Source organism: Uncinocarpus reesii, genomic scaffold, assembly GCF_000003515.1.
Source record: "Uncinocarpus reesii 1704 scaffold_2 genomic scaffold, whole genome shotgun sequence".
Classification (NCBI taxonomy): domain Eukaryota; kingdom Fungi; phylum Ascomycota; class Eurotiomycetes; order Onygenales; family Onygenaceae; genus Uncinocarpus; species Uncinocarpus reesii.
In genome coordinates, this window is record NW_003052499.1 from 3,716,503 (window position 1) to 3,726,995 (window position 10,493).

Consider the following 10,493-nt stretch of genomic DNA (forward strand, 5'->3'; position numbering starts at 1 on the left):
ATGGCCGATTCCCTTCCTTCCTTCGGGGTGATTAGTGACAATGGGGTGGACCTGGAGGACCCGTTCGTCTCCGATACGCCAGTCGGGAACCATTCGCATCGAGAACCGCACCGTTATTCCTCTTTTGATTCCCACCTGTTTACTCTGAATGCTTCTTCTCCCTCGCAAGTCAAGCGGGCTCTCGAAGCGCATTTGGCAGAAACAGATCGTCGCTTACAAGAAGCATCGAAGCTTGGCACTGCCCTTGTCGATCAGCAAAGGGAGCTTTCGGAGAAGTTGAAGGAGGTTGAAAGACAACAGGAAGATGGGGAGATTGGGCCTGATCTTCGCCGCAAACTCAACGACTTGGAGCGGGAGTACAATGAAATTGGACGGGAAACGGCTCGAGTTTCCCTGGGCCCTAAGAGCAGGCTTATGGGCCAGGATGACGGCCTAGGCACCCCATCATTGGATTCCCGTGTAAGGACCTATGGATGATATTGTTGTCACGGCGTCTGACTTATTTTGCAGCATCACGCAAGCCCTTCTGTGTTTTCCAGTCAAGCCACCAATTCCCCTTCAAAAGTATCGGTGCCTTCCCGGAAGCAGCGTAACCAACCATCGAGTCGGGTGCACGACATCGAATTTGCGACGGAAATCAGCACTTCTTTGCTCGCCCAAGTTCGGCAATTGCAGACACTCCTAGCAGAACGAGAAGAAGCGCTGAAGGCCGCCAACCTGGAAAAAGCCCACCTTGAACTTGAAGCTGAAGGTTTCACCCAACGACTTCGAGCCCTTGATGAAAGCGAGCAGCGGTATAAAGATGAAAACTGGGCTTTAGAAACCCAAACGCACGAGCTGCTTGCTGCCGCCAAAGAAGCTTCCGATCGCGAAAGTCGTTTAACAAGTAACCTAAATGCGCTGAATGCTGAAAAGGCAAATGTTCAACGGGAGCTAGACGAAATCAAGCAGGCCCATGGTAGGCTTACTGAAGAAAATATTGCTGCCCAGAAGGCTTACGACTCTGAACTGCATATTCTCCGACGGAACGTAAACCTTGGAGAAACTGAACGCACTGCTCTCCATCAAAAGATTGAAGAGTTGGCAGGTCAAAATCAGGAACTCGTTAAAGCGGTAGCTGCAAAATTACGCCAACATGAAGCGGATGCGGCGAAAAATTCAAACATCGCCGAGGAAAGGAAAAATTCAGACGATTCAACCCCTGAAAACTCGCCGCCCCCATCTCCAAACAAACCTACCCCACGTCATGGCCACCTAGAATCGGAGACCTTAAAAAGCTCCTTACACCATGCTCACCGCATGATTCAAACCTTGAAAGGCACCATTCACAGAGAGAAGACCGAAAAGATCGAACTCAAACGCATGTTGCAAGAGGCGAGGGATGAGATAGAACAGCGTCGTACGGAGCCAGTGCGCCCGATCAGTTCTCATACCAAGCGTCAAAAGGCCAAAGCAGAAGCGTTTAAGAAGCCGCCGCGCCCCGAGATGCTCGGAGCTGGCAGAAAAGGTATTACGGAAATAGAAATTGCGGAACCAGACTGGGAAGATGAAAACGGCGAACCAAGTCCTACTCGTTCTGTACCTCGAAGCAATCGAGTTGTTTCATATGAGCGTTCTGGAGTGGATTCCAGCACAACCAGTGATGCTTATCAGACCGCTAATGAAACCGAAGCCTTTGAGACAGCAAATGAGCGTGAAACCGCAACCGAAAGCGAGGCCTTCCAGACTGGCGCTGAGAATTTCGTTGGAGAGAGTAGTGATGACCTCACTGAGACTGAATCTCGTGTCGTGCGTACGGGCACAATTCGCAGCAAACGATCTGACCAGTTTGGCTCCGGCAGGCCTATTTCTTTTGTGAGCACTGCCTCGACATCGGGGGATGAGGACGAATATGTCGACGTTAGAACTCCGGTGCAAGCCCAGCCACCCCGTTATCGACTGAAAATGAGTCGTGCAAGGCGTGGTCGTTTGTCTCAAGAATCACACTTGCACCAAGGAAGCGCTCCATTGAGCCCCCGTGATTCACCGGCAAGCCTAAATAGTCCTCCACAGAGCCCTCAACAAAGAACTATTTCTGGGGGGCAGAGCCTCTTCGCCGAACTCAGTGCTTTCGCGGGAAGCGACAGTGAATTCGGCGCGCCTCTCCGTTCAAATACAATGTCTGAGACATCCACTCCGAGTCGCCGCCCAAGCTTTGCAACATTCGCAGATTCAAGTCGACCGGTACGGCAAGAGAAGTGGTAATGGTTGATTCGTGCACCATGACCGAATCCATCAACGCCAGTTATCTCAGGATCGACTGAAGCAATCGTGCCTGCGCCGGAAGCCTGCAATTTAGAGATGCAGAGACGTTGACGGAAGTACCCAAGCTCGTAGACGCGTCAACAAGTTTTGAAACGATAATGTTCACTAGCTCTGCTACTCAATGTGTGCCGGTGGAAATCCCTGTACTATCCAAAAGTGAACCCGTTGTCACTGTTGATGTTTTGCCGGAAATACGCGATCAATGCGAACTTAACACCGTTCAACATGTCGAAACATCTTCCGCTACTCTTGACGCTGTGGCACCAATTGTGCTGGAGATGTCGCCGATTTATATTGAGCAAACTGTTCCTATCTCAATGCCGGAGAAACCTCATCTCCCGCCTATTCAAATGGATGTTTCCGTCATTGCGTTTGAGAATACCCCCCCTTCGCTTCCGAGTGTGACCCCTTCAAAACCTTCGTTGGAATTGGTTATATCCACAGTTCAGTCAACCTCTACAACCCCGCTCACAATTCCTATAACTGCCCCTGAACCACAACAAAGTCAAGCCCTTGAAATTTCGTCAATTTCAGCAGCCGGAACGCAGCCCGAGTTACCTATTGTCTCAATGCCCTCTGCTCAGCTTGGGCTATCTGATATCCAGTATGTTGCATCAGAGCCCATGAAGATGACCGCCAGCCCAGGCCCACCAAGCGAAGTTTTTTTAAGCCAAAATGATGTTGAAGTTCCACCCTCTGGGCCTTCTCTAGTGGACCGCAGCACCCAATATCAGAGCTCAACTTCGGATCAGGGAGTGAACACCTCTCTACCACCCGAAACAGAGAAAGCTACTCAAACATCTGCGGTTGAATTGCCGAAAGCAGAGACATTGGTTTCCCGTGTTTCCATCAACACCACTGAAATCTCCGCTCAAACTATTCTGACAGGCGTCCAAATTGATAAACTGCTAATGGAGCGCCATGCCAGTCGCCCGGTGACTGCTATCGAAAGTAAGCAGCCACAGGGACTTATACCAAGCCCGCAAAACTCGCCTTTGGCTACTCCAAAAGCGAAACCACTTTCTTCCGGCCAGGCCGGTTTGCTCCTAAATCCGAATAATCCCCCGATCAAACGACCAGGGAGCGCTGGGAGTCAAAGATTTAATGGTCTGTCTCATCCACCCCTCCCTGCGGATCATAAGCAAGCAATCGCTGCGGCATCGCAGAAGCTACCGTCAGAACTTTCCCCTGGCACAATGGGACCACCAATTGCCCCGGCTTCATCATATCGCGGTTCTGGCCAAATCCGACCGCGCACGCCCAATGAACAACCTGGCCGTGGCTCGATCCGAAATTTGACAACCCCGCAGACGAAATTCAAGCGTACAAGCACAAGCATAACATCTCGCCGGTCTTCTATGTCATCTTTTGCTTCAGAGCTGGATGAGAGGTTTAATCTAGCCAGAGCGGCCTATCCTTTCGAATCTGGTGCTGATCCTCGTATGATTCAAGCAATTACTCAAACTATGATCGGAGAATTTTTGTGGAAGTATACTCGCAAACCCGGAAGGTCCGACATGTCAAATACCCGACACCGCCGATACTTCTGGGTCCATCCGTACACTCGGACATTGTATTGGAGCACCCATGATCCCCAAGTCATTGGGAAGACGCAACACAAAGCAAAGAGCGTCCCTATCGAAGCTGTCCGCGTTGTTAATGATGACAACCCGTACCCCCCCGGACTTCATCGAAAAAGTTTGGAAATCATTACACCGGGTCGAACTGTTAAATTTACCGCTGCAACTGGCCAACGCCACGAAACATGGTTTAATGCGCTCTCATATTTGCTCCTGCGAATGGCAGACGACGAGACTGAGGATCCACATTCCGCGTGGGAAGTCGGCAACGAATTCAATCCAGCAAACGGACGAACTTCTCGGCAGGCAGAGTCACGCAGATCAATTTCTTCTCATAATAGTCGTGCTACTCGTACGGTGTCAAAACACTTTGTCGAGACGGCGCCTACCCTGCGCCGACCAGTAACTCCGAATCAGCGGCCTCCGTCAGCTTCCAGCCGTCCTGGATCATCTTTGAGACCCGACCAAACTAGACCGGGTTCTGTGACCCGCATCAGCAATGTTTTTAGGTCGTCAGGGTTCAAATCTACTTTCTCAAGCCGTAGAAGCAGGTACGGCACTACCAATGGGAGCATAGACAGCACCAGTGCTGCTAGCAATGACAGCGCCGAAGATTTGAGGCGTGTACTTGAGCGACAAGACCGAGAGGCTGATCGCCTGGAGAACGTACGCGCTTGTTGTGACGGTAAGTCGCTTGCACATTTTCCTCTTCAACTTAGTAATCGTTTCTTGGCCTAACCTGCTTGTCTAGGGAAACATGACGTTAGTTCCTTGTCACGAACAAGCAGATATAGCTCCAGGGTCAGCCCCCTATCTCATGTCCACAGCTGAGAAATCTATACGTTTCCGCTTCGTACTTGGTGCTCTCGAAAGTTTTGGCAAGTATTTCACAAAAGAATATTGGCAACTCGTATGTTGTGGACGAATTTCCTTGTGTTTTTGAATTAGATGTTTGCTTTCCATATTTCGGCGCCCTTAATGAATACCAGGTGCATTCCATAAAACCCAACATTTGAAATTTGGCAGGTTTAATATGTTTTGTCTTGCTGTGGTTTCGGTCTGGAGGACAAGGCCCCAATTTGAAGTTCGCCACTCCTATGAATTCATATACTGTGCGCCCTCCTGTTCTCGGGGAATTTTATCTGTTGCAGAGCAACTTGCCATGTCGCCATTGCTTTTAATCTTTGCTTCTTTTGATGTGATTCGATGCCTCCGCAATCATCACGTCGGTCTAGTGGCTCTGCTTTTCACTCTCTTGCTGCCTATGTCGTTTTAATCCCTTTTGTTTCAACTCCACCCATCCATTAATCAGTCTATCTTTTGGCTTTCCTTTCTTTTCCTTCGCCTCTCTTTACTGTCGAGTATCTCCTTTTAGTATGAACACAGCTCTTTTCACCCAGGGCAGCATGTATGTTCCTCGATCTTTCAGATTACAAGACTTTACATATGTGAAAATGATTGAAACCATTTCATCGCCCCTTGATTGGCGTACTTGGCTTTGAGTCTGTAGAGCTGCTTCGACGTTTTGAAACCTACCCGCTAACTATTCCTCAGTGATAAAATCATTCACTCCTCTTGCAAGTCCCGTCGCCGATGTAGGACCGACTTTCTTTTAGAGGGTGCTTCTCAAATTAAGAGTTCCCGATGAAGGATTATGATTTGAATGGTGCTAGTTACCCTCGTACCCTAAAGCCCCGAAGACGTCTGGCTTTGTGATCACCGTCAATCCAGCAGCAGAAGAACTTTCATCACCGAAGAAGTGAAATGAGCCTCCATTCAGTTCCATATTCACTCGCACTCGCAAGGCTATCCCGGCATCAGTCACGATCTATATTCCGGGTCATCCGCTCATTCACTCAAAGCTCACTAGTGACGGCGTGACGCTCTCTCACTTTGAAAGCGAATCATGCTCGCATGATCTCACGTGGAGGGAAGGGCAGACCCGGCTATATAAACCTCTCTCTTCTCTCCTTCTCTTCCTCTCTTTCTTCTTCCCATTCCCACTCTCCATCTTCTCTTCCTGCGGGCCATTACCTTGCTCCTCTAAACTGCCAGCCTATAGTGGCTTGATAAATATCAACCCATCTCCATTCTATATCCTATATTCTATCTCCCTACTTGCTCTTCTTCTATCATTGTATTATGATTTTGATCTCCGCTGCGATATCTGCTTCAAGTTCGCCCCTGAAAGCTTCAACTTCAGGACTCAGGGGGAAGTGAGAGATACCCTACCACATATTCCGTTGAATAATACAACTCATCAGTATTCGATGCGGACTGGGCCTTTTATACCAACCTTGAAGGTTGCCAGAATATATAAACCCGCGAGAGCAATTTCAAAATGCGCCTGGATTTGAACAACTCATCGCCCTGTGGCGTGGGAACTCGCTGGTTCCTACTTTTCACATGTGGTGCTGTGGGGTTTGCTGCTGGAATATCATACATACCGACTCGGATCGAGGATATATTATTTCACTTCCGCCGCTATATGGGAAGTAATATATATTTTATACAAGCAAAACCTGACTCTGAACAACATATGGGAACCAAATAATTGTTTTCGTCGCATTCTCAGCTTTCGTCGCATGTTTGGGATGGGCAAAATAGTTCAGCTCCCCTGCAATGGTGCAAGGGCAAATGTCACAAACAAAAGCGGCCAAAACATCTGTCCTTACCCATCTTGTTCTGCAAGGTCACTTAAGCAGTTCAATTGACCTGATGATTAAGGACTTAATTGGGTTTATTCGCAGGAATCTTTACGAGCGGATAGCACCCTATGCTTCCCCCTATCCTTCCTTACCACGAGCAGCAACTATGCCGGTTAATTCGAGGATATATGGGAGATCACCCGTGAAGTCTAATTCCCTTATACTAAGGGTCTAACACCCCTTACGACAACTACACTTTAAGAACATCTCCGAAGACCTTCATAGGAGGTTCGTTTAAGCCGATTGAACCGGCGCTATATCTCCGAAGATTTTTCTGGGAGATCTGGACAAATCCTGTCCCCAGTTCCCGCGAGAGAAACTCAAAAGCCATTTGTCCAGCTATCCTCGCCTTCTCCGAGCCAGCGTTCATGAATAGACTCTTTTGGTTCTCGAACCGGTTTCATTGCGACGTACAAAATAGCCGCTCATTTCCACCGAAATTCATACTAGTTCAGTCGGGAATGAGGGTTTTCGTTGCAATATTCGGCTGCAGCACCTATTCTGCCAGGAATATATTGCCCTGATATTTTGGCGCCTGAGGATCTCCTAGAGCGTTTTTTTAGCGACGCTAAGATCAGAGACAAAAATTGCAGTTCAGGAAAATCAGCAGGTGCTACTGTTCATATTTGGACATGGAGAAGCAGACTCCTTTGAGGTGTCCATAGGAGGCAAAGGCCCTTCTGACGATGCACTGCAACTTACCAAATAAAAGTTACACGAAGCCGTTCACCCCGTGTTGATTTAACCCTGGTGATGACATCATGTTATTCAGGGGGGATGGCTTATAAAGCCATACACGGATTCGTTCCTCTAACACCTTCTACCCCGATCCATAATCAGCGTCAATCCCCCGATCCTTTCGTGGATGCGGAGGATGTCGAAATGACCGAGGTCGAGCCTGTGCCCGAACTCGATACTTTGTTATATGGGGCGGCACTATCCTTGGAAGCGGAGATGCCACGCCCGGACTCATGCGCGGAGATTTTAAGAACAGCAGTCTACATGGGAGCTGGCTAATTGCCATAAAGAAGAAAAAGAATCCGGCATGGTACCAAATAAGGGAGTTTCTCCAAGTCCGTTAAATCAGAAGCTGGTTCAGATTCGGCCACGCATTGCAAAGCTCTTCTTCTAGCTGTCTATATACATCAGGTTTTAGGACATAAATGTGCGCGGATAAGGAGCAGCGAGCTAACCAGATTATAGAACCTGGGAGATGAAACGGTTGCGGACGTGGCCAGCGTGCCTCCACCTGCTGTCCCCGTGAGTATTCTCAAATTCTCCTTACCAAGGCCAATTTCCCAAGTTTTTCTTTCCTAGACGTAGCTGATAGGTTGCAGCGAGTTGACAGTCAAACCGCCGCGTGCGTGCGGTGCGTTAAATACCTGGTGCAGGATCGCACCACGGTCTTTTTCGGCAAGTGCTCCCGGTGTCGTGCACACGGGAAAGCGTGCGTGGCGGTCCCGCCCGACTTCCATGCATCAAGCTTTTGTATCAGCTCCACCAAACATAAGGGCTTACGCTTCTTCATAGAGGCTTCCTGTACATGGTACGGAGTACAGTTCTGCTTTTGTATGCTTCAGGTCGCAGAATTCATGATTGGGAGCTTTTCTAATTTACTGGGAGCATCCGCCATCTCTGGGACTTGTATTTGGGCTTTCAGTAGCTAGACTTGTTGTTAACCAACTGAAATATATATCATTGTTTAAATCTACTCGCCCGGCTGTTAACGGACTTGATATCAACCTGTGTTACATAATCCCGACGGCTGTTCGGCTCGGTGAAACTAATCCCGAAAGCACCAGCCCTGATTGAGTTTAGCCCGCCTTGCGTCTCGGTCCGAGAGCTTCGTTCTTTCCCCAACTTCTCGGCAAACTCTCCCTCAACGCAGCGAACAGACAACTTATAGAGCATATTCAACAGGTAGAAATAGCGTTGAGAATACTGTGCGTGTTTATCCAGCATGGCGGAACCGGGCTTTTGCCAGCGCGTCAATGACCTTGCCGAGCCAGGAATGCTACTGGCTGGCAGCGCATGGAGTGAGTTGACACTTCGATTGATATTGTTACAGCAGATGTGTAACCATGCATATAGGCTTTGCGGTGGTCCTTTTGGACACATTATTCCGACGAGGGGAGCTACTTGCGCCCGTTCTTCGGATGTCCCAGATCAGATCAGAGGCCTTTTCGAGGTTCTGGATTAAGTTTTCGGGTAGGTCAAACTCGTTATTGATGTTATGGGGTTGAGAGTCCAAATTAAAATGATACCCGTGGTTTCCTTTCAATGATGCAAAATAAAGGGCATGGCTATGTTCTCTCCATCCACTCGCTTGTGCAAGCTCTCTTCTCCTGCACCACCAGTCCACCAAACTAAATTCGCGCCTAGGAGCCCGTAATCCTGTGTCTTCAAAACCAGTGGAACCAGTCGGCTCTAGCGCTCTGATGCCGCCTCTGCTCGCCACCGCCAGCGGCGTAATCCTCGACATCGGCCCAGGAACCGGCACCCAGATGCCCCTATTCACGAACCCCAACATCAAAGCCATGTACGGCGCCGAGCCAGCTGAAGGTCTGCACGTTGACCTCCGCGCCAAGATCGAGCACTGCAACCTCTCATCAAAGTACCAGATTCTCCACTGCGGCGCGGAGTCGTCATCTCTTCTCCCCGCTTTGGACAAGGCCGGCTTCAAGGACCTGGGCAGCGGAGTCTTCGATACCATTGTGTGTGTGCGCGTGCTTTGCTCAGTGCCTAAGCCCGAAGAGACGATTCGGGGTTTGTATCGCCTGCTCAAGCCTGGCGGGAAGTTGCTTGTGGCGGAACATGTCGTTAACCCGTGGTGCACGAGGAAGGGGAGCGTCGCAGGGAGATTGGCACAGCTTTTTTATACACTTTTGGGTTGGCCATTTTTCATGGGCAGTTGCCATATGGCTAGGAATACTGGGAAGATGCTGAGGATGGCTGCGGCGGAGGACGGTGGGTGGGCGAGTGATGGCCTTGAAACGTCGTTTGCATGGGGCCCGCTGCCATATGTTAGCGGCACCTTGGTGAAGAAGGGTTGAGCAACTGTGTATGGACAGATGCGTTGACTAAAGCAGATTCCCGTTTTGCGTTTTCGCCGTCGACAACTACCATTCGATGTATATTGAATTGTTTTGGACCTTTGGATTTCGGCGTTTGAATTAAGCGATATGTTGACGAAAGAGCAACCGATTGAGAAATGAATAACCGATACTATACTTTTCGTAAGCTCTCTGTTTAATCGTTATGGGGTCATGATCGTGAATAATTTTCATTACATCCTAATCGAGCAGATTGGTCTGCGGGATGTTTATAACTAATGCCTAGTGCTTCCGTATACATCAGGACAATGTTAGTTCTAAGATATCCGTGGATGTAGCAACATATATTGTAATAATGGACCAAAAGGTGAAGTCAACCGGCCTTCAACTCCGGTTTCGGTCGGCCTGGTGGCCACCAATCAAATAGATCCAGGGCCTCACTCGTCCAGGGCCCTTGTTCATCTTCATTTATCGTGTCACTAGGTGCTGATGTGTTGCCCATTGTCGTTAAGCGTGTTTGTAGCCCCCGACTGAGGCCTGGTCTGGCCCTCAGCATGGAGGTATCCGATAACGATTTCTGCAGGCCCTTTGTAGGGGGTATATGTCTGCGACCAGGGTTAAGTCCGCTGGGAGAGGGAGGGTTAAGGGGTGGTGTGGGCTTGTTAGCATTCTGGGCAGGTGGTACATCCGAGTGGCTTCGACTGAATGCCCGTGGTTGCGGTTGTGGTAACTGGGCGATGTTGTCCTTCTGGCCCTTTGATGGTTGCGGTGGCGGTTGGCTGGCTTTGAAGAAATCAGAGATCGACTTTGATATTCTTTGGGAACTCGGCGGTATTTCTGTTCATGGA

At 49.3% G+C, this 10,493-nt stretch overlaps 4 protein-coding genes across 4 annotated transcripts in view; 2 read left to right on the top strand and 2 right to left on the bottom strand.

The window, feature by feature from the left end:
- On the top strand, positions 1 to 4,715 carry UREG_04247 (uncharacterized protein; the record flags this gene model as incomplete). Its single annotated transcript, XM_002544684.1, has 4 exons — positions 1 to 459; positions 511 to 2,223; positions 2,370 to 4,569; positions 4,636 to 4,715. The coding sequence occupies 4 exons, from the start codon at positions 1 to 3 to the stop codon at positions 4,713 to 4,715; spliced, it is 4,452 nt and encodes a 1,483-aa protein (XP_002544730.1).
- An 838-nt stretch (positions 4,716 to 5,553) lies between these two features.
- Positions 5,554 to 6,923, bottom strand: UREG_04248 (uncharacterized protein; the record flags this gene model as incomplete). Its single annotated transcript, XM_002544685.1, has 6 exons — positions 5,554 to 5,712; positions 5,809 to 5,940; positions 6,332 to 6,368; positions 6,560 to 6,569; positions 6,685 to 6,755; positions 6,787 to 6,923. The coding sequence occupies 6 exons, from the start codon at positions 6,921 to 6,923 to the stop codon at positions 5,554 to 5,556; spliced, it is 546 nt and encodes a 181-aa protein (XP_002544731.1).
- Positions 6,924 to 8,552: 1,629 nt separating this feature from the next.
- On the top strand, positions 8,553 to 9,645 carry UREG_04249 (uncharacterized protein; the record flags this gene model as incomplete). Its single annotated transcript, XM_002544686.1, has 3 exons — positions 8,553 to 8,628; positions 8,684 to 8,800; positions 8,975 to 9,645. The coding sequence occupies 3 exons, from the start codon at positions 8,553 to 8,555 to the stop codon at positions 9,643 to 9,645; spliced, it is 864 nt and encodes a 287-aa protein (XP_002544732.1).
- Positions 9,646 to 10,018: 373 nt separating this feature from the next.
- Positions 10,019 to 10,493, bottom strand: part of UREG_04250 (uncharacterized protein) — a gene marked incomplete at both ends in the record, with an annotated part of 1,576 nt that continues 1,101 nt past the window's right edge. The window contains one exon of the mRNA XM_002544687.1: positions 10,019 to 10,428. Coding sequence (XP_002544733.1) covers positions 10,019 to 10,428 — 410 coding nt within the window. The remainder of the gene's footprint in view (positions 10,429 to 10,493) is intronic.